Here is a 24,340-nt window from a genome sequence, read left to right on the forward strand (position 1 = left end):
CACCGACCATATCTGTCACTTGTGGTATATTTTTAATTCAGCTTTTGTTTGCTTCCATGCCTTGTAGTTTTTGGTTCGAGGCCAATTTCCTTCTTGCATACCATGAGTCTTCCAACCTATACTGGGATACAGCGGGCCAACCAGCATATAAAGTAAATAATGTACTTTATAGGTCCATTTTCCAAATAAAATGTCATACTGGAAGCAAAGAAAAAAGTAAATTGGTAATGCCAATGGAGGAGGAGTATGAAAGCAGACCAAGGTTATTATGCGATTTCATGTTTGGTTGGTTCTTTCCTTTTCAGTTCGTCAGTATAGAAATATTTGCATTTTTTAGCAAGTGGTAGTTGCAGTATGCTCATCGAAAGTTAATGTTAAATGCCTTAGAAAACACTGTTGTACAAAGAAGGGTTTCCTTAGTAATTAGAATAAAAATTGATATTCTTGTTGGCGGCCTCAGCAGACTGAGAGATAAAGTTATTTACCACAGATGTTCCCTCAAGGAATGAGATACTTAGTTATTGCCCATCATCCCATGCCCTCTTTGCTGTGCTTTACAGCATCTGCTCTAAAGGAGTGCACCGATTTCCAGTGCTTGCGAATATTTTTCCACTGGTACATAGAACGTTTGTCGCAATACTTTAACTTTGCCTTCCTTGTGCGACTGCCAAATAGTTGAGAACGATCGTCCATTCAATCTATTCAGTAGAGCAGGGATCCCCAACGTGTAGCTCAGGAGCAACATGTTGCTCACGGCACCCTTAATTGTTGCTCGCCAGTTGCCCTGGGCCATGGTGTGAAGGCCTAGAAGGGGGTGCTGAATGGATGAGACCTCAGTAGCACTGTAGTCAGGACAGAGTCCTGGACTGTGCAAGAATGTTGGCCAATGAGCCGCTGTGTTTCCAGCTGGATGATTTTTATACATGCAAGATTTGTTTGGTGCCACCATGCACATACTTCTTCAGTAAATGTCCTTACTTGTTATGGTAGTGTCATTGCTAAAACCCTGTCATCTCCAGTTACTTTGCCCAGCTGACAAATGTATTAATGAGTACAATATTTGAACCATGTTTTTGTCATGGAGAAAATTGGCATATTCTGTTCTTTGATACAACTAGTATGAGCGTAATGGACAAGGAGGTGGTATGCATACCCAACTTTCCTTTATTAAATAATGTGCATGCACACTTTCTGTACAAGTGATGTTTGTGTTTGATCCCACCATGTATATTTATCGACAATATTCATTTTGGTGTCTCCTGTATTTATTATTACATAGTGTCCTAGTGGAAAAATGGTCTTCGTTTGATAACCTGCCCATCTAGCACATGGTTAATGGGCAGATACGGTAAATGCATGCCACATTTTTCATAATTAATTTGCCCTGTATTCCAATCCAATTAATTGATTGTTAATAGGTTTAAACTAACAAGTCAATTAATTGATTCAAATACTCAGTTAACAGCACCACACCCCTCTATGAAGTGGTCATCAAATGCGCAAAGGTTTGACCTCCTGCATTCTGGGAATCTTATTTGACAGATTTCTCCTTGCCATTTTATATGTGTATGTACGTCTGTATATAAGGCTACAGTGAGCAGCCTGTGTATATTTTGGACATCTGACTTTTTTTCCATCGGAAACGCTCTTGCTTTTGTGGAGCTATTTTGAGGTGGCTTAATGCTCCAAATGTAGTTATATTGCATCCCTATTCAAATGGACAGTGACTTACAACCGCCCATAACCACAAGTATTTCTCTTCACCAGGGGAGGCTACAATCGCACTTGCACTGAAATTCACTTTATGATTAGCAGAAAATCCCAGATGTGCTTTTAAAAAATAAGGAACATTCTTAACTGGCCTGACACTCAAATTGAAAACCCCCAATTCGGCTCACAAGGGGCTAGCAGGTGTATCTGCAGGGAGACCTGCTATTTGGCCCAGGAATTTATTTTGCAACCCCTCCAAGAAATGACAGTTCTAACCACCCTAGATTTTGCGGCCTTAAAATCATGGAGCAGACCTTTGTCTTATATACCTCCAACTTCTCCAATCAGAATGCCGCAAACCTGAAATAACAACGTAAAAAGCCATTTAATCATTAATGATGCCTTTTCAGCTATCTTATTAAAATTACTGACGCAAGCACTGCTCTTTTAGAAGAGTAGGCTCAGATAAAAATGAGACTGCCCCCTCATCTCTACATTCATTTAAAAACTATCTACAAGGTTTCACCCTTTGCCTGAACACCATAATTTCTATTTTTATTATATGTAATTTCAAACTGTAATTCCCAAAATAGTAACTTGTGTTTAGCAGGCCCTGTCGGAGACCTGCTGGGGGCAAGGCCAAATGAGTTGTGTCTTCTGCATAAGGGTGCATGCTATAAAATAAACCCTTCAGGTGGATTAACTTTCCTAAGAGAAGTACTAGAATCAACATCCAAAAGGAATACATTGGGACCAACTGACATCCCTGCTTGTCACCTTTATTTGTGTTGGAAAACAATGTATAATTCCACAATCCTGTATTTTGGACAGATGTTGAGATGTCTGCGTATCACGTTGGATAAGACGTAAAAAACCATTAGTGAGCTGTAAGAATGTAGAAGTAGGACTCGGACACGGTGGGCTCATGTTGATTGACATATACATTTTTTGAAAGGAAAATGGTGGGGAACGGGGAAACTCCTGCCTTTCCCTAAAGCTAAGAGGGGTTTCCCATCCTTAACCAAAACTAAGGAAACTGCCAGTATGTCTTGTCTAAAGTAAATAGTCCACTGTCTGTCACAAGTCCGAAGCCTATTTACACCCCTCACACTATTTACTAACCTATAAAAAACAAAATGTCTTCTTAATTCAGAAGAATAGGTTGTAGATCCAATCAAAGAGTTCCAAATAACACAGGTTCCAAACCCAAAGTTCTTAAATGTAAAACAAAGTTCCAAAAAGTTCTTACACATTTCTCTGTTGCACAAACTTCGTAGCAACCTGGGCAACAACTCCCTTGTCCTGGTTCCTTCTCTTGGCAACTCTGTATTTATTGGACCACAGCCAGAGGCAATGACTCCTTTGTCCTGGTTCCTTCTCTTGTAGGTCCTAGATCTCTGCCTTTCTCTCTTTCTGCTTGGGCCAACTTGGTTCACTTCCCTGCCAAGTGTGGTCCTTATTAAATTACTCTGTGGTTTCCCTTCTTCTAATGGGATTGTGCCCCAGACCTCTCTTTATGTTTGGAAACTGGGAGCCCTCTTCTCCCAAGTACCACCACGAGGAAGAGGACTTGTGTGTTTCTCCTGTAGTGGGTCCCAAACCCCCCTTCTTTGCGTGAGGGTACTTGGAGCTCTCTTCTCCCATGTACCACCAAGAGGAAGATGACTTGTGTGGTTCTCGTGTAGTGGGTCCCAGACACCTTCTTTGTGTGTGAGTACTTGGAGCCCTTTCCTCCCAAGTACCGCCACAAGGAAGAGGACTCCTGTTGCTTTCGTTTGGTGGGTCCCAGACCCTTAAGTTTCTCTTGTTGGGGGACAGACATGGTTCACATGCCTGCCAGGTACTGTGACTATTAAGATGCTGACTGCACCGTCTTAGTTTCCCACCAGCCAGCCTGAGTGCTCCCCTTTGTAGTGGGCTCTGGTCTGCCCAGGAACACTGCAGTGTCAATCTTTCCCAGGACAGCGTGGTCTTCCTTTCACGCGCTTCCCTGTCTGCAGGAACACCGGGAGCTTCTCTCTGCCAGCTCGCCTTTCGGTCCTTCCACTGTGGACTGGCCCTTGTCCTTCCAGCTCCTCTCTTGGCATCCTGGTGTGCTTCCTTGTACTTTCCTGCACCGTGCTGGCTCCTGCAGCTCCTTCATGAAGGACTAGACAACTTCTTCCTGAGTCCCTCATCCTTTTCTACTATGCATTGACCAATGAGCAGCCAGCAACAACTAGACTGCTCATTGTGGTTCTTAGGAGAACTCTTCATGCCTCCGCTCTTCCTCTTCATCCCAGTACTTATTCCAAGTTGTCTAGAATGCTCATGTTGGTTATGCAGAACACTCTACATTCCTCCATGCAGCTTATTTATCTCAATGGTTGTCAATAACATATCTTTCAACTCTTCCCCATTCTTCCTCGTCTCAGTATTTCTAACCTTGATCTCCCTTGGGTCAGTTGTGCTCTTCATAGTCCCAGTACGTATCTACGGAAGGGGTTCTTTGGGTTATAGAAATGGGGGGGAGGGGTCCTAGGGTCTGGTGATTGGCGAGTATATTGCGTTCTCAGGGTAGGGTTGTTCCTAGTACAGAAGGGGTTTCCTCTCCCATGTGATTCTCTCCCTGTGCACCACCCTCAGGGGATCTATTGTACCGAGGACGTACCGCCCTGGCCACATGGGAATGGTCTCCCCCATAGGGGAGAAGGGACAGCATCCACAGATTTGTCACAGACTCCAATAAAATGTAAATTCTGCCACATTATGTTTCTATCAATCAAATACCGACGAAATCCACCCTGGAGTGCTACAGACTCCATAATTGGGGACTAACACTGCCAAACCACCACTTGGAATCTGGCAGTGATACCACTGGACCAAGTAGCAGTAACGGTACCATTGAGATGCCAACAAACTCGTAATAAGCCCCAATGTCCAGTAAGGGAATTGGCCTATAACCTTGAGGGGCTGGTGTTCCAAGAAATACTTGTCTAAGGGGATGGCATAATGCCTGTCTTGACAACAACAATAAACATAAAACGATTTGGTATCCTTCAAAAAAAGCTTCCTTTTTTTCTCAAATTCTTTTTTTGTCTTACCGCAATTTTTTATGCCATTTTGAAACTATAAATGTGACCAGCAGTGTACACACCCCTCATTAAATCATGGTTCAGTTTTCTTTTCGAGATTCTACATCGAACCATGGTGCATCCCTTTCTATAACCTGGAACTCCTGAACTTGGGGGCACGGTTTGCCAATACCTCTGTCCTGGATAGTTTCTCCTAAAGACTCAGACAAACTGACACTTTCCTTTGTGGCCTCTGAACTGTTCAACAGTTTTAAGAGAATATGTTAATTTCTTGTGAATTAGTAATTCTTTCCAATGCCTCCTTTTCGAGAGTAGGCATCGCCAACCAGCCTCTCTGGCTGTCAGATATCTTCTTTGTGGTGCCTACCCTGGCCATTGGAAAATGAACACAAGAGGATTGTGTTTACTCTTTGATCAATAAGAAATGTAAAATTTCATAACATTCCTTAAGAAAAAAAACATCCACAATACAGTCATCAATGACTTTGGAACAGTATTGCCGATCTTGCATGCTTAGGAATGCACCATTTGCCATTAGAGATCCCATAAAATCCTAGGCAGAATCTCATGCTCAGTTTGTGGCCATTTTTACTGTCCATACATTTCCACTAATATTTTGCTCGGGAACTTGAAACCCCTGGTAATGTTTATTTACTCCTACTCTATTTTTGAACAGTTGGACTGGTCCTATATGTCTATAAATGTACTACTGACCACTCAATTTCCTCAACATTCCTTGTAAACACCCACTTAACGTCAAATGAAGTTAAAGGCCTTGCACATTTCCTTGACTAGAATAAGACATGGTCTAGATAACAATTAAGTACTGCAAATTAAATGTTCTATATGCAGTTTTAATTTTGTTACATTTCTAATTTGTGTTGCAAACAATTTGTCTGCCAACTGTGCGCCGATATAGTCTGTCGTAAAATGGATGTTGCTCACCATTTAATTTGATATGCCAATGTTGCTCATTGCGCACAAAAGGTTGAGGACCCCTGCAGTAGAGAGTCAATATTGATTCCATAATTGCACCATCATTACTATTTCTAGTAATGATAAAAAACCATGGGAATACGGAAAGCATAGTATTTGATTATGCTCCCAGAGCATTTTTATGACCCGCCAGTTCATAGAGCTATATTCAGAGGGCCTACTAAACAATGCAACAGCCTGCCGGTTTAGGATATTTTGATGCTCCAAATGTGACAGAACACAAGGAAGTTGGTCGGGCACAGAAATAATGCATCTGCCAAAAAGCAGATGCCTTCTGACTTCCAAAATGGCTTCAACAAGTCCCTCTTGGTCCCACATGCAGGGGGCAGAAAAATAAGTTATTCACATCTTCAACAGTGTTTAAACAAAACTGGCAACTAGAACTGCTTCCTATTCCAGCACATAGTAAATTCAATGAAACGGAGGATTCCAAAGCAGAATTTAATGCATACTTCTTTAAGGTGATGGGCTAAATAGCTGCATACCGCCTACCGCAGATCATGTTGTTCACTAGATGTTAGTGTCAAAATGGGTTGCCCACAAATTGAGGTCTTCACCCAGGGACCACACGCTTTTGTTATGACACTTCATGTCTGAGTCCGTTTCAGTAGCAGAGTTCCACATGTAGCTTCAATCTAATTCATGTAACATGGATTTGGTGTGTTTTGGCCAAACTATTTTGGAGGTACCCAAACTGTCAAAAAAAACTGCTTCCCTTTACACCCCAAGTTCTGGACCGTGCCAGAGCCTGGCCCAATATGATTGTGCTTTGAGTTTGACAGTGGAGACCAAAGCTAGGGTGCCAAACTCGAATCTGGTAGAGAGTGGGGGCACAACCCGGAAGTCAGTCATTTCTTCAGTATTGCATTATCCTTACTTTCCAAGCTTATTATATTGGACGGGACCATAGCTCAGCAGCAAGTTGCAGGTATGGCCTGTGCTGTAGAAACCCCTGTTGCTGATGAAGTGCTCCTTCTGCCAAAACATCTTGCAAAGCTTGCTTCTGTGGCTAGTATTAAAGAGTTTTATTTTCTCCTTGAGCATAACAGTAATGTTTTTAAGCAAGCGTGGCCCCAGGTAGCTGGAATTATGAACCCATACTACATTAATTCTCATGGTGAGCTGCAGTTTCAGCGGTTTTGTTGTATTGGAAGTGGGACATGCCTTGCCTTTTATTTTATTCATGTCCCAGTGTGCATAAAAAAGCTCAGCTGACCTAGACCAGTTGGGGTATTAGAAGTGCATCACTTGATAACAGGATGATTCATATTTCAAATTCATTAATACATCTTGAAATGAAGTGGGGCAAGAACAGTGCCTTGCTGCATTTACTTATCAATATAAAAGGGAATTGTACTCTTCCCCACCCGGTGCTACATCGCTCAATGACATAATTGTTCTCTTAAAGGCCTGTGATAGGTAATAAGCTACCTGGAATTTCTAGTTTTTCCAGGGTTATCTAAAGTTGCTTTCAGGGAGCTGTATCAAATGCAGTTTTAAAATCTACAGACAGTGTAAGTCTTTAACAGCTTTTTGGGCTAGCAGAAACAACCTAAAAACATATTCTTAAGTCCTGTCCCCTTTCCTCCATACTGCATGGGTGCCCCGCGCTAGGGACGGGAGACAGAACCCTTTTCACCAGAAAAAAACCTATTTCTGTAACGCTAACCTGGACTCCTCGGGAGCGTAATATCCCTTCAACCCATGGACCTGTTACCTTGAAGCCTTTAGGATTCTTTTTCTGTGAAGACAGACAGATAACAATGGAGATGCTGTAAATGGGGATAACTGCTAGATGAAATGTGTATCAGTACCTATAATTTTACTCCCCCTCTTACTCTAATGCTAAATACCCTTCTGACCTGTGTTTTGTAATTGTGGAGCTCTCCATCCTGCATTTAACAGGGGTGTGTTGAGATGGTGACATTGCCAAAACTTGGAATGCTGAAGAACTCGGTAATTCTTTGAGGGAGAGAGTTTTTTTAAAGGAATGAGTCTTTAGGTAGGTAAACAAATGAAGATACTGTAGTCCTTCAGAGTTTTAAATGATTCCTACGTTGGAGAGATCTCGCGTGCTAATGACTTTTGTCTTTTCCCCTTTTTGCAGGTTCTAGGAAGTTGGAACACTGACTACGAATGATGCACACTTTTAAGGATGAGTTTTCTTCATGAAGTAAGGAACCATGGATGCAGAATGATTGCAGGTTTACTCGGGATGAGAAAACGTAAAAAAAAGTTTGTCTATTCTGAGTAATTGCAACCTTCAATAGCGAAGCGTGGTAACAACTGTGAGGTGATAACTTAATGAAACTTCAGGTACATAAGCGAATCAAAAAACGTCTTCTCTTTTGACTCTGTAAAGTTCATTTTTTAATAATTAAATACCTTTTCTGTTTTCTGCAGGTTTCGGAATGCTGAGGGACAACCTTCGGAAGATGCTGCGGCTGCAATTGGAAACTTCTGACTGAACAGGTGCTGCAAATGAACAATTCTTCTACGAACAAGGACAGCATCGAAGGAAAGCTTCTGTCAGGTAAGTCATCTGTGGTCTGTAATGTTCTGTAAACTATTGCAAGACTAATATTTCTCTTTTCTTTAGTTTCTTTAGATTCTGTGAGGAGAAACGCTGGTATTACACCCCTGTCAGCGGAGCAGACGCGAAGCGCGCCTTCCAGCATAAATAGCTCCCTATGACAAATGATTAGTACCATGCTGCTGCTTGTAAATGGATCCTCTAGGTGGCCATCTTATGAGTATGGAATTATTATTGTATTGTAACCCATGGAGGTCTATGGAATTGAATGCTGTGAATGATGTAAATGCCATATGTGCCAGGCTAACACCCACCTTTTGACCTGCTGATTGATGTAATGTGTTCCGCCTAGCCTGAATGTCTGAGTCGAGACTATGTGTTCTGTCTGGGATCATGACATCTTCCCCTTTAAATTTTGAGGCGCGCAGGGGATATACTTTTGGAAGTCTCTGGACTCTGCACTCATGGAGACTAAGCAAGGCTTTGCTCTTAGGGAAAAACAGGATTCTGGTCAGCACTTCAGTCAATGGAATTTCACAGCAATCCTCCTATGGTTCCAGGGAAGCCTCGCAGCCTCTGTTTTCTAGTCTCCCCAGTAATAGACTTCAAATATTTCCACTCAGGTGCAATGTTTTGGCAGATGTCCCGCTACCATAGTGCAAGACCTTTTTGCTCTCTCAGCCCCTCCCATGGAAAGTGAACATTAGACAGTGCTAACTTGAGATCTCGCAACCAGGATTGGAAATTCAAATTTCTCTCCAACCCCCAAGTTCAGCCCCTCTCTAAGTATTGTTTCAGGAGTCTACCATTTATACAAAAGGTATAATAGTTATGAACATGCAATTTAATCTCCAGATACTTAATTTTTTATCGCCAATTCTTAAATTCAAGTCCCTTTTTGGGCCAGCCAGAAACATAATTCAGGTGATAACATGATTTCTAAAAGTCACATTTGGATCAAATGTGCATCGGAATACTCGGCTCGTTACTAGCTTTCAAATGACCTATGAATGGATGCAGTGCGACTTAATGTTGCTGAGAACATCACTGGTTATGATAGTAAATGTAAACTAATGGGAACTCTTCACATGTTTGCACATCTTAGTTCTCATTTCTCCAAGCCAGTTTAATTCTTGGCAAGCATGTGACCGGAGCCTCCTGGACTGAATGTTTTTTTAAGGCCATGGCAAAAGCCTCTTTGTTGTTTGAAAGTTGGTGGGCTGAGGAGCTCCTGATCATGCAGCAGACAATACAAGAGTCCTCTGGTGTTAGTGGTATACTAGTATTCTTGACTTGTGTCTCTCAAAGCATTTTCAGGAACTAAAGGGATTGAGCCCTGTTATGTAGGCAGTTTACTCGAATCAATTGCCCATCGGGGGACAGATTTTATGGCTCTTGAGAGACACACAAGTCAAGAATACTAGTATAACACTACATCAGAGGACTCTTGTATAAAGGCATATCTACTATGTGATGCACTTTCCGAGGAATTGGTTTCTCAACTCAGTTCATTAAATATTGACTCCCACGAATATGGCCTTGAAAACAACAACTTCTTTGTTGAAACACATGTCGGCTGACACTTCGTGATACCTTCAATAAATAATTGGTGCTGACCAACATTTGGATGTTCTATATATTTTCATATTCAAAGCAATAATTGGAACTTTTTCATCAAACAAAGGAAGAGCGCGTTTTGTGTCTCATTTTCTGTTATAGTATATCTCTCAATACATTGCATCTTGTCGACACAGACCAAGGTTTTTCTCTGATATCTTTATTTTAGCAAGGGAACATTTTTCTCATGTCTTGATTTAATTGGAAAACGCGCATGCAAATCCTTTTTAGTTTGTTTTTGAAAACCCTACTTTTCATGTAGAAGGGTCCTTTGACTTTGTCTTTGACTGCTGCTTTTCAGTTTGACCTTTCCTTTTGTAATGAAAGATAGGCCTTTTGATTTCCAATGCTTGGCCATTCACATAGTCTTTCCATTTTATCACAACTCTTCCTTGTGTTACTGGCAGAAACGCACACAGTGTACATGCGTGGGCCCATTTTTGGTGTGCAAGTAATTTTGAAGCCTGGAAGGCATTTTTCCAGTGGGCCTTTCAGTTATGTTTGTTTGGGCCTTTGTTTAAACCCCACATTAATTAACATTTGGAGAAAAGGGATCCATACCCCTGTCTCATGCTTAAATATTTTAAGAGGCACAAAATCAGGGAATTGGAGGCCTTGCCTTAGTTTTGGTACCCCAGTGCCCCACTCACCCCGATAGCTAAAACATTATGAAGATCTGGATCCATTTTTTACAGAGACACAGGAGATAAATGGGCACTGTCCTATCATCTCTACATTTTCGGTTACTTGATCTCATACGTTAAGAGATTGAAAATGGCAAACTTGTCCTGAGTAGTTTTATAGCCAGAGGTTCTTGGGTTTTGGACTGTGCCTTTGTTGACAATTTGCCAGAGATCTTTCTGGTACTTTGTTGTTACTACTTTTCTTTTTAAAGAATCACAACTTCAAATGGATTGTGTCACCCCATGTATTCCTCATCTTTGATATATTCAAGTCTGCTTGCAGCTTGCTTCTGAATTCTTTTCCATAAGGTCGAGCGTTGTGCAGCTTCAAATCTTGGTCCTCGATGGCCTCCATAGCATCCCTCATGATCTCCACACTGGTATGTAAGGCACGTGCACTCAGTTACCTCAGTTCCGCATTGCTGCGTATTTTGGAGCTATTCGCCTCTGCGATTTCAATTGCGTTTTCTCATATTCTTCTAGTCTTGCTCTCTACACCACAGCTTCAAGCGGTGTTCAGATTGTGGGGCCAAGATGTCCACCACAGACCCTCACCATGTGTGTCTGTGGTGCTTGGGATCGGACCACAAAGTCGACTGTGGGTCGTGTCAACGGATGACTGTTAAGGCCTTGCAGGAAAGGAAGGGGAAACTCAATGCAGGTAAACCCTCCCCTAAATCCCTGGCCCTTACCCCATCAAAAAGGAAATCATCGTCCGACTCTAGAGAAGTTTCCCCCGTTAAATGTTCAAGACCTAGACATTCGAAGTCCGGTTCACAATGCTCGTCCTCTTATAAGAAGGATAAAAAAAACAGCATTACATATTTTCTTTGTCATCCTCTTCAGACATAGTTTTGTTTCCAATAAAAACTCTATTCCAGCGGAGTTAGAAAACCTCTGTTTAAGAATTAAATGTATTGCTCTAAAGAAGTCAGAGAAAAAAAGCCCCCCCCCCTCAGCATCTGTTAAAACTAGTAGGGAGTATCGTGTGTCTCCTTTTCGCGCATCAGAGCCCGGGAAGAGAGGTTCTTCGAGATAAGTCGAAGGAATCTTCCATGACGCACAAGAAGCAGCCTCTGCCTGTTCCCTGGAAACATTGACCAGTGGCATTGAAGCCTTTGTTGAATGTATGAAAACCTTTAATATTGTTGCCTGAACCTTCGAGGCATGTAATACATATAGAGCCTTTGAAGCAGTCTAAATTGTCGACACATTCATCAACCGTTTCGAATAAGTCGTCTAAGCCATCGACACCTTAATCTTCGGAGCATTCATTGCTCTCAAAGACTGTTAAGCTTATGGATGATGTTACTAAGTCTTTCATACCCATTCCTAGATCCGATCGCTTTAATAAAATGTGTTCTGTCTTTCAAAAGGATGAGGAAGATCATCAGACCCCTTTTGGGTATGAATATAGAACACCAAATATTCCAGAGGAATTCATGTCATAGGAATCTAAGATGCAGAATCTTATGAAAACTCTAAAGCAAAGCAGTAGCAGGGAAACCTCACCAGAAATAGAATGTGATAATCCAGAAATAACTGGTTATGTTGATTCCTCTAACACAGTACTAATTGGCAAGGTAGCTGAATATTTGGGGTGATCCAGACCTGCTACTACCTTAGAGACGATAATCTCACTGATATCCTAGACAATGGCCCAGTTAGAAAGGCTGTATTGCCATTTAATGCAGCCTTAAGAGTAAGAGTGATGAACTGGCTAAAACCATATTCTGTCCCATCGGTAAATAAAATATTGACAACAAAATACAAGACTGCTTCTATAGATCCTCCATTTATTAACATGCATCCAATGCCAGAAAGCTTGGTGGTTCAGGCAGCAATAGTTTCTTCGAAGGCTGTAGCCTATCCATCTGCTCTAGCAGATAAATGAGATGGGAGAATTGACTCCTTGGGTAAAAGAGTATTTAGTGCAGGAAGTATGGCATTAATGTCTACCAATGCAACAAGTGCATTAGCTAAATATACACCTATCCTCTGGGGTGTGGCTGCTCTTCCAGCAGAACATATACCGGAGGGAGAAGAAAGAGAAGGTTTTTTAAGCCTAATACAAGATGGCAAAGATGCCATGAGGCAATCCCTACAATCTAGCCTGGATACAGTGGACTCTATGAGTAGATCCATGGCAACCAGCACAGTGCTCAGGTGGGTGGAAATCAGACAGCCTCAAACTACAGGTCAAGGATGGAGAAATCGTCCTTTTCATTTCTTTTTCGTGCCTTGAAAGTGTATAGGCATGTTATAAACGCCATATCATATTATTATTCCTCCGTATCTAGAGAAAGAGCTCAATTTTCGCAAAGATGTCAAAGACGACCCTCTCATGGAAGGGTAGAGGAGGAAGAACTCCCTGTTCAACACCCGCACATTAACCCTCAGTTGCAGGTGGTACAACAAAGCAGGAGATTCTCATTCAGTTGGAGAAAGGTGCGATAGAATTGGTACCTGTGACAGAGACAAACCAAAGTTGGTACTCTCCTTATTTTCTAATTGCCAAGAAGGACTGAGGAGTGTGACCCATCTTGGACTTGAGATGCTTGAACAAGTTCCACAGGAAGGACAAGTTAAAGATGGTAACACATTTGCAGATCCTTCAGGCCCTTCGACTCCAGAATTAGTTGGTGTCATTGGACCTTAAGGATGCTTACTTTCATGTGCCCAATACATCTCAAACACAGAATTTACCTAATGTTTGCAGTTGGCGATTCTCATTATCAGTTTCGAGGTTCTGCCATTTGGGCTCATCTCAGTCCTGCGGGTCTTTGCCAAGCCACTCATGGTAGTGGTGGCAGCAAGTCTAAGGACTGTTTATACTGAGCAGTCTGAGTCATCTGTCGTACCTGCCACTTCCTCCATGAACTGGGCTGCTCCCTGAACTTCAAGAATTCCCATTTGACACCTTCTCAAAAGGTTCAATTTATTGGAACAGACCTTTAATCAGCCTCGGCAAAAGCTTTGCCAGCTGGGTTGGAGGCTCAACATCTTTTGCAGATGGTCCAAAGATTTCAGAGTGCCCAACATCTCCCAGCCTACGACTTCCTGAGGTTGCTCGGCCTGATCCCATCCTGCATTTTCCTGGTGCCAGAAGCCTGTTTGAGAATGAGATCCCTTGAGTGGGCTCTCAGATCCAGTGGTCTCAATTCTCTGGCAGAATGACGGACCTTTTTCAGGTCTCGACAAAGGTTGCCCTGGATCTCCTGTCGTGGGCCAGCCGAAAGAATGTGATGAGGAGAACCTTTTTGGCAACCATGGCCGGAGACGTTGTGACAGGTGTCTCCCTCACAGGATGGGGAGTGCATATGAGAGATCTTTCAGTAAGCAGACACTGGTCTCAGTCGGAGTCCAGACTCCATATCAACCTTTTTGGAGCTGAGGGCAATCAGACTAGCGCTGATGGCCTTCCTGCCCTCAATACGGGGGAAAAGTGTCCTGATAATGGAGAACCCTGTGGCCATGCATTACCTTAACAAGAGAGGGGGCGTAGGTTCACTGCCCTGGTGCAGAGAGGCAATGCAGCTCTGGTTCTAGGCACTAAGAGAAGGAATCACTCTTCTGGTTGTTGATGTAGCCAGAGAAAAGAACACGACGGCGGATGCTCTGAGCAGGCAGAGCAAGATCTCCCACGAGTGGGAGCTAGATCAGGAAGTCCTTCTGGAGATCTTTGCCCTTTTGGGAACCCGTTAAGTGGATCTGTTTGCAACCAGTGTCAGCTGGAAGTGCGTGCTGTTCTGCGCCAATGAATTTCCCCAAAGAGGAGCTCTAGAGGACGCATTCATGATGGATTCAGAGTTTACACAGCTGTAAGTGTTTCCATCAGTCCCCATCATTCCTCATGAGGTTGAGGCAGTTCACGAAGACCATGTTCCTCATTGCTCCGGGTTGGGCCAGGAGAACGTGGTACCCTTACCTTCTAGAAATGGCCATCTGCACTCAATTAGCCATCCCCAAAGAGAGGACCTACTCTCGCAAGAGGGAGATCGCATTCTTCACCCAGAGATCAGGACCCTCGATCTTCACTCCTGGTGTCTGGAAGGGTGAGTTATAAGGAATGGGACCTTCTGGAAGACATAATGCAAGTGTTGCTTTCGGCAAGGAGGCCAGCAACTAAATCCCTGTACCGCTGCCGTTGGAATAGATTTTGCAGCTGTTGCAGGGAAAATAAACTAGATCCTTTTAGATGTAAAATTTCCCATGTTCTATCTTTCTTACTCCACTTGACCCATTCTGAGCTGCAGGTGACCACAGTGGAGGGCTCCTTAGCGGCACTTTCAATTCTCAAAAGATCTCCGGATGAGGGCTCATACTTCAAAGTGCCAATTGTCATACAGTTTCTGAAAGGCTTAACACATTTGTTTCCGCCTACTCCCTTCATTGTGCCATCATGGGATTTAAATCTTGTATTAAGATGTCTAATGGCATCTCCTTTTGAGCCCTTCTATTCAAGCACGTTAAGAATGCTTACCATGAAAATTGCTTTTTAGTAGCCATCACATCTGCCCGTAGGGCTAAGTGAGCTACAGGCTCCATCTTCCAAACAATCTTTTACATCCTTTTCCAAGGAAAAGGTAGTTTGAAGGGTAAAGTCATCTTTCCTTCCGAAGGTTGTGTCAGAGTTTCATTTGGCACAACGTATTGCACTGCCATCTTTGTATCCTCCTCCTCATCTATCAAAGGAGGAGGAGAGACTGCATTGTCTAGACACGAGAAGGGTGCTACGATTCTATATTACAAGGACTGCAAACATTTGCCAAGATGATCAGCTTTTTATCGGTTATGCTGGTCAAAGATTAGGCTTGGCAGTCATAGATCAAACAATCTCTAGATGGATTGTAATATATATAACTGAGCGTTACTTCTTGGCAGGCAAAGACTCGCCCAGAGGTCTGAGGGTGCATTCCACTAGAGGGGTGGCTGCTTCCTCCGCTCTGGAAAGTGTACCAGTGAGGGACATTTGTAGAACGGCAACATGGAAGTCCCTTCATACATTCAGTACATTTTACTGTGTGGATTTTTTCAGAAGAGGAAGCCAAATTTGGCAAAGCTGTCCTCCATGGTATTTACAAATAGAAATGTCTAGGCACCTTCCACCTAACTCAAACTGCTTTGGGAGTCTATCAAAGATGAGGAATATGTGGAAGGACACAATCCATACGAAGAACAATTTACTTACCTGTGGTAACGTTCTTTCAACAGGATGTTCCTCCCACGTATTCCTCATCGCCCACCCATCCATTCCCTCTTTCCATGTCTTACACCTTCCTTTCTCGCAATGTCAAGACTGTCTTCTCCTATGACACCGCATGCAAATTAAAGGAGGTAAAAAACGAAGAATTGAGGTAATAGTCAGCGCGTGTGCTTCCTATACCAGAGTCGACATCACAAGGGACTCTACGGTGGCCATCATGGACCAAGACTCGACGATGCTCGACCTTATGAAAAAGAAATTCCAATGCAAGTTGCAGGCAGACTTTAATATATCACAGATGAGGAATGCATGGAAAGAACGTCCTGGCGAAAGAACTTTACCCACAGGCAAGTAACGTTTTCTTCTCACACATTCCTCTTCCTTTTTCTTTTTCTTGACTACGCGTTCTTTGAGCCCTTTTTAGGGAGCTATTAGTAACATCCCATCTGCGAGTGGAATTGGCTGCCTTTTTAGCAAGTCTACTTCAGCCGGCCTAGACTTGCGATCGAACTAACTGTTAGGTTATCAGTTTCCGAATAATATGTCCTTGGTAGGTTACATTGGACTTCACCATTTGCACTAAATTGTCCTATACATTAGGTGCATTGATGGGTGTAAAAGGAAACTTCTTGAGGAAAGGTATGTCTACAGGCAGGCAAGGGAAGTAGTCTCCTCACTCAGTTTTAGCCATACTTACTATTACCTCAAGCTACGGAGGTCCTATTGGGCATCAGGCCAACAGATTTAATATTTAGTGATAATGGTAGTCATCACTCTGATAACCTCAAAATCTTCTAGTAAATCACAGCTTGTTCTGTCCATGAGAATGTAGTCTTGTGACTACTTCTTGTAGCAGTTCTAAATGTAGGGTTTTACTGGGGCGTCACCTCAACATGCTAAATACACACCCTTTCTTCATTTATTAAATACATTGGTGCTTTCTTTACTTGTTTTAAATGGATAAATGAAAATAGGCCACATTAAGCAAAGGCTGCTTTGAAGCATGCGATGCAGGTGGCTGTCTATCACTCTGCTGTGTAAGTAAATCTGTTAGTACATGCTGATGAACAACATAACTGTAAGCATTCAAACAACACTAACAAGCATTTATTGCAAAGTCTAAGACCTCTGGAGTCAATTTAGCTAATGTATATTTACATTTTCAAAATAACTTTCAAGGTCTGTGGAAAACCCACTTGAAAATTGGCAAAGTAGGCAGTTTGAAAATTATCTAAATGTACCAGTTCGGAGACTAGCTCAAAACTACAGAAATGTGAAAACACATCTATTTGCCACTTCCAGGGGTAAATGTCTCATTTAATTTACTGTGCACACCATGTCACCGAATAGTTTGCCAATCAAATCTTTATTCACCCATTAATGGTCTTAAACTGCAGTTGCAGTCATTGGCATAGTTAATTTTGCTCTGCTTGTGTTTTTCTACAGGTATCGTATGTACAGGAAAAGTCAAACAACAGGCTTCCCTTCCTTAATCACAATTTTTTCAGCACCAAACTATTTAGACGTGTACAATAACAAAGGTAAGGTTCTTTAGCCTATTGTATGTATATTGAAATCCTAATGTGTAGACTCAACTAAGCTGCAGAGATTTAATATTCATTTGTTTGGAGGAACCCAAATAACACATTTGAGTTAATTATGGTTACCCTGAACAAAAAACTTAGTAAACACCCGTGATGTCAAACGTTTTACACAAGCAATGCCATGATCTCAAGTCTGTTCTTTGTCCGCACACTTTCAGAGTTTCCTGATTACTTTTTAAAGTTCTAACCAACAGTAGCACAAAGGAATATTACCAGAATTACCTGTCAATTTAGAACTTATTATGGTTACTTAATTGCAATTTCTCATTAATCTATTAGTTTGAAAACACCCATTCAAATTGAATGTAAAGTACATGTGTACTATGTGAAGATGGTTTCTTCTTTTTTAAAATTAATTTTTTATCAAGTAGAGTTTTGGTTTTGTGCTTAGTGTCTAATATCAATTTTGAATTTTTGCTTTCATTGCCATCTTCCATTCTTTCCCACGCTCTCTCGAACGGACTCTCCATTCCCGTTATATTCAATTCCTGTTTTATTCCATTTTAAAAGAAGTAATATCTAAAGTACATGTGTGGGGCTTCTCTATCTGACTTGAAATTTTAACTCACCAGGCTAGAAGGCTTGTTTCTTCTAGCTAGATTCTGAGCAGCTACTACTAGTTTGCAACTGGTGGATTGGGCTGCAGCTGTTGATGCCCACACATTTCTGGTTTAAACCTCCAAACCAGTTAGTCATTAAAGGTAATCATTCTGAACAACCCCAGAACCATCATTCAAAGAAGGGTTACTCAATAAATATTGTGAAGGCTTGGGTGCCTGTGCTGATCTGGATGTGAAGTTATTTCTTTCTTGAGAAGGGCAAACATACTCCTTCAAAAGTATGAGACTGATACCAAAGAATGCAATACTATCTTTGAATACTTGGTACCCCCAATCTGATGAGGAGACATCAAAGCTTAGCAAATACATATTTGTTTTGCCATGTTGGTTTAGTCTTCAGCCAGGGAAATAGAATTAACAATGGATTCTGCTAAGGGTCTCGTTCCACTGGCAAGAACACGCCTGGAGATTGATAACGATTGATTGAGACATCTGCTCCATCAACTGTGAATTTCTGATGTAAATACTTACATTTGCTTACTGCTAGTTATGTTTGTCCTAATTTTAAGAAGCAGCAAAGCAGTATATGTCAGCTTCTATGAGTGTTATGGATTTCCCTTGAAGTGTGTACTTGTCCTGTATGAATCTCTGACAATGGATCACGTTTCTCATACCTTTTGGTCCCAAATGCCACTAGTCCTGTCAACCCGAACACTGTAAGTAGGGATAATTCGGTCTACTTCTAGTGTAAGCACCTCTTGTAGTCTTATGCTTTTTACATGTAATTTCATGTTGACTGGCTTTTACACTGCTTAAATCACCACTGTGGTGGTCTTGAAGTGGCCAGACCTTGTCCATATTTGGATGAATTGACCGCCCCACTCCCTCTCAGGGTATCAATCAGGCAGTGGTTTGTGGGATGACAAGGAAATGGGGAAACTGAGGAGCAGAGAGGGAGAAATATGGGAAACGAGACTTCATGGAATTTCTTCCCTTCTGCTTACCAGATGTTAAACATATTCTCCCCCGCCATTTCTTTTCTGAAAACGTACTGGAGTAGTTGAATGTGGCTGTTTTCATGAGAGTTTCAGGCTCACGCAGTTGCCATCCACACTCTGTTTTGAGAAATACCTGTTCTGGTGGCGTGCCTTGAAAAATTGATCACACACTTTACTTAAGACACATTTGTACATCTTGCTCTTACATGTTGTTTCCCCGGATCTCCTAATTTATGGGATGTCCTCCCTGGGAAGGGGAGGGGATGGAACTGGATGCGGAGAAGCAGTGCAGATTAAAAGAAAAAGTGGAACATATGTGCTTGGGCATATGCAGCTTGTGAATGAACCTCCCCACCCATCCCTTTGTATGCTCCTCCCACCAATCCTTTTTCCACCAGGCAGAGAAAGCTTTTTATTGGAGCTTGTTAGTGTGGGCCCCTGTTGCCCGCTTGTTCTCAATTCTGTATCTGCACGCAGAAAGGCTGCTGAACGATGTCTTATTCTGGTTCATTCACCATCTTTGTCCTATTTAGGACACCACTGGTCCAAGCTGCTACATCCAGCAAGGTTTTATTAAGATAATTCCAAAATAACAGATGGATAAACTTGGGATGCTTCAGAGATCCTTTCACGCCCATATTTACACACTAATTGTACCAGACATCTATTCACATCCCTTGCTCATCCTTTCCCTGATTGGTCTTTCTGGACTGTCCTTCTACACCTCGCACCATCTTCATTGACTGAGTCCCTGGGATGTCTGCTCTGTCAGTCTGCGATTGGCTGAATAGAAATCCTCCTAAACTAAAGGGTAGGGTGTTGGGACACTGTGGTAACACAAGAATCTTCTACCAAAACCAAGTTGAGATGGAGATTGCGAGCCAGCTGGAATGCGCTGGCAGTTGGCATAGCCATCAACTCCTCTTCAACAGGTGGTCGATATCACTCCTCAGGGCAGCCCTCACCAAGTTCAAAAGGTGTTTTTCTTGAGCCCCATTCCACAGCATAAGCGGAGGGGACTGCATTCACCAAGCTGTGAGAATGTTGCTCATCTAAAGTTAGGGGGGGGGAAGTGAAGCGAGGAGGAATCGTTCTGTAGCAGAACCTCTCCTGGACACTGGTTCCAAACAGATAGGACAAACTGGCATCTTCACCTTCATTCCTTCCTTCCTTGCCTCACTTTCCCCCAGAAGCTCAGTGTCTCCAGAGCTCTGGTCCTCTCGAGGCTGGACTACTGCAACAGCCTCTTTCTAAATCTTCCTGCCTCTGCTCTTCATCCTCTACAACTTATCCAGAACTGGACTGCGAGACTTGTCCTTGGCCTCAAGCCCAGAGATCGTATCTCTCCATCTCTGAAATCTCTTCATTGGCTCCCAGTGGAGGCAAGGATCTAGTTAAAGACCCTCTGCATAGTCCGCAAGGCTTTCTGGGGCCTTGGACTGCACTACCTCCAACTCTCTCTTCCTAAACATCTCCCTTCTTGAGCTCTCTGCTCATCCATCTCCAACTCTGAGGGACAGTCGCTTTTCCAAGCAGAGAGTTGGGGGCAAATCTGTATCTGCAGCTAGAGCCTCCCTCTGGAACAGCCTCTATGCCTCTCTCAAACTTGAGCAGAACCACCCCTGGTTCCGGAAGCAACTCAAGACCTTCCTCTTCACTTCCGCTTTATCTCTTCCTCTGCCTGTTGATGTCCCGACTGCGCCATACACTGGTCACCTGGCCACCCTCTGAACTTGGGCCCAGGCTCCTGCATGGCCAGTTGCACCTTGCCACTGCCTCTTGGCTCCCCCAGCACTTGTGGTCTGTATCTGCAACACTACAATCCTTTTTCTCTGCACTTTTGAGCCAGCTCTTGGCTGCACTTTCTGATTTACCTGCACTTCTCCCCCCCTTGGCACTTCTTCACTTTCACTTCCCTGCACTTGCATGATCAGAATAGCACAAGGCCTAGTAAGATCGTTTTTTTGTCCTGCCTCTGTTTCCCCCTCCTTGTCTTTTTGTGCCTAGAAACACTTGTGAACAGGCACGTTCTAAATTCCATATCATATCAATGTATTGCCTCCTTTGTCTGAAGCTGCAGGAGTCACATACTCTCAAACAAGAGCTGTAGACTGCGCTCTTCAAAGGCCTGTCAAAACCCTAAAAGGAGTCCATGCAGTTCCGACTTTTATAAATATATATATGTAAAATAAAAGATACAATGGCAGCGCTAGTCCAACCCTGTTACACTGTACGATCTAGTTAGCAACGGCTCTAAATCTAGCAGTACATGTTCACCTCCAACGCGTGCAGCATGCTGTGTTGTGCCGATCAATGATGGAATATCCCAACTAATGCTCGTGGAAAAGACTTTTAAAATCTTGAGTTCTGAGACACACCCTTCTCTGCAGCAGACACACTCTTTTTGCTTAGAGTGTGGGTGTGCACCATGATTGGGGCCTTTATTTCAGTCATGCTTCTCCAGCATGGGGTCTTACATGGATTTGCATGCTCCTGAATATTCCCTGTCATCAGGCTGGGAATCCTCTGTAATATAAAGCAGTTTAGCTTTATGCTAAAAACTGCATGTCAGATGTATAACCTATTGCTGTCACTTTGGGTCATACTGCCCCAGCCAATGTCATCCGTCCTCATAAGTGGCCATCTTCAGTTTTTAACTGATGTTTTGCGTCAGGAGTACTTGAGTCTCGCTCTTCGAATATCTATATTGAATTGTTGCCTGTTTTTCAATTTTTTCCATCAGTCACCTTGTGACTTGCGCCAATGGGGAGTCGTTGCCAGTAGTGATCCTGTGCATAGACCGATCTCAAAATCGTTTGTAGCCGTTGACTTGGGCCTAGTACAAGTGGTATGGCAGATGCATCGAAGAAAAGCCTGTTCAGGGTCTGTTCGAAATGCGAACTGAAGAACATCTTTGTCAAGATCGCCATCAAAAATGCATCTACTGGCTCCAGATCATGGTGCGGATGGATGTCCAATCTGCCAGTCCTTCTCCTCTAAGACGCAGAAAGACTATCATAGAAGGTTGGTAGCATGGATTGATGAGGGTAGGGCCTCTGACACTGTGGTGTCTATGCGCAGTCATGCCTCTGCCAAGGCCTGCAGGCCCAAAGAGCGTACTCCCTCTGGCAAGAGGTCACTGACCTTTGAAGACACTTCAGAGGGTAAGATACCGAAAAAGGCAAAGTCATCCCATGCTTATACTTCTCAGTCGATGAGCTCTGCTGCTGTGCTGTCTCTGTGAACCGGGTGGTCTACGACCACAAGATCCCTTCATTTCGGGGCCGTCTATCGCCAACGTCTTCACTATTGACTGGTCAGGCACCGTCGTCCGACAAGACTCCGTCGATGAAACAAGACCTCAGCTTTCAAATCTTAGTCTACGGCCAGACCGTCGTCTACTTCATCCACTAAGACCCCATAGATAACTTCATCCACCAAGCCGGCAGTACTGGTTTTAGTCCTGTCAACTGCCTTGTTAATGGCAACGGTTGCAGTCTCAAAAGTGACTTTGCCCACTTCTTGGGTGGCCCTGCCTCCAAGGCCTCCGTCAGCAGCAGCTGGGGCTGCATCACCGATAGTAACATCACCACGAGCCACCACGATTGCCTCCAGCACTCCCTTTTCTACTTAGGTCTACAAGACCTGCACTGCCCCTAACTGTGTCTCCCGTGAGGCCTGCCAGGGTGTCAACTCCTGCTCCCTTGGTTCAGCCTTCTACTCTCTCTGATGACTTCCCGGAGGGTGTCTTTTTGTTTTGGACCTAGAAGGTGGTCATGGTGACCCTGAAATGCAACAAACTCTGCTGGAGACACATTCCACCTCGCCCTAGGAGCTCTTGGCCTCATGTCCCCATACTGGTGCCTACAGCTCCCAGGGATGTGTCAATGAACATTTTGACCACTCTCCATACTTTAGTCTCAGAGATTCAATGTCTTCTTCCAACAGTGGTTCCCAGCCCCGGGTAGAAGTCCTCCAAGGCCTTCGCAGCCTCGCCAGACACCACCCCATCGAGCTTCTGCTGTTTCACAGCAGCCACCTGTCCACGCCCTCCTATTCTGTGGGCGCCTGATCTTGCAGGCATGGATACAAATAATGATTACAAAATTGACGGTACTATTGGGACAGATGAGTATGCCAACATCCTTGTGGATGCTGATCTTCCAGATGCAGACTTGCCAGCCAGAGACTCGCCTCTGGATGAGTCGGAACCTTTCAAGCCATGATCTCCTGGGCTGCAAAGCTGTTTAACCTCGTCCCCCAGGAGAAAAAGAAGGAAGGTTTTCTATTTCTACATCGTCCTCCGGGAAGACCCTATTTGTTGACCTCTGGGAAGACTGTCTGGTGGGGATGAGAAACCGTTACTGTGCTCATCCCAAAAAGCAGCATTTGGAAATTAAGTACAGGGACCTGTACATGGCACCCAAACATGTTTCCACGTCCAGGGCGAACAGGACAGCAGGAATCCCTCACTTTGAAACCTTCTCAACCAGGTGTCGTAAATCACTCCCCGTCTCACCTGTGAACGGGATCTCCCTCGTTCGGCCGCAGGACTCTTCCTGTGGATGGTTCGGGTCTTGAATAGGTTCGCCCGAGCCTGGTCAGGTTGCAGGACGCGTTCAGAGTTCCGGGAAGTTTGTGGTTCCAGGGTATCCAGGATTAGCGATGAACGAGTAAGTAGGGGGGGAAATCCAGGAACAGGATAAAAGGCAAGGAAGGAAGTAAGAGGATCAAAGGAAATCAATGTAGAGAGTAAGCACACGTCGGGTCACTACCGAAGATAGCGTTGAGACGAGCGGACCCGCAGGGGCGTGACCAATTTATAGTACGTGCCACGACGTGAAAGCTAGTGCGTAGCACGGAGCTTGGTACGGCCATGTTGGGAGGAACAAGGAGTACAAGCCCTTCGTGACAATGACCATGAGGTCCAGAAGGGGCAATTTCGCTGGGTCATGACAGCATGCCCCCTCCGAAGACTGGTTCCTCCAGGCTTGCCTGGGTGAATAAGATGGAATCTTCTGAGCAAACGAGGGGTCTTTAAATTAGAAACTGGTTCCCATGTTCTCTCGCTAGGGGGGTAGCCTTTCCACTCGACCAGATATTGTAGTCGACCCCTCCCATACCTGGAATCGCATATCCTGGACACCTCATATTCCAACTGGTCGTCCACAACAACAGGTGTGGGTTTGAAGGGTTTTCGAGTAGAACTAACATAGGGTTTCAACAGGGAAGTATGGAAGACTGGATGTATCTTCTTCCAGGAGTCCGGGAGCTTAAGTCGGAAGGAGACAGGATTGATGATCTCCTTTATAGAAAATGGACCATAATAGCGAGGAGCTAATTTGTTTGGTCGTAGATG

At 43.6% G+C, this 24,340-nt stretch overlaps 1 protein-coding gene across 4 annotated transcripts in view; it reads left to right on the forward strand.

Annotated features, from left to right (window-relative positions):
• PPP3CA (protein phosphatase 3 catalytic subunit alpha) overlaps positions 1-24,340 on the forward strand; it is a 1,568,629-nt gene that overhangs the window by 1,085,007 nt on the left and 459,282 nt on the right. For all 4 annotated transcript variants that reach the window (XM_069630708.1, XM_069630707.1, XM_069630705.1 and 1 more), the window contains exon 8: positions 17,266-17,360. In XM_069630708.1, the coding sequence (XP_069486809.1) occupies positions 17,266-17,360 (95 nt within the window). The remainder of the gene's footprint in view (positions 1-17,265; positions 17,361-24,340) is intronic.

The sequence above is a fragment of the Ambystoma mexicanum genome, chromosome 6q (assembly GCF_040938575.1).
Source record: "Ambystoma mexicanum isolate Mex_15411 chromosome 6q, UKY_AmexF1_1, whole genome shotgun sequence".
Taxonomy (NCBI): domain Eukaryota; kingdom Metazoa; phylum Chordata; class Amphibia; order Caudata; family Ambystomatidae; genus Ambystoma; species Ambystoma mexicanum.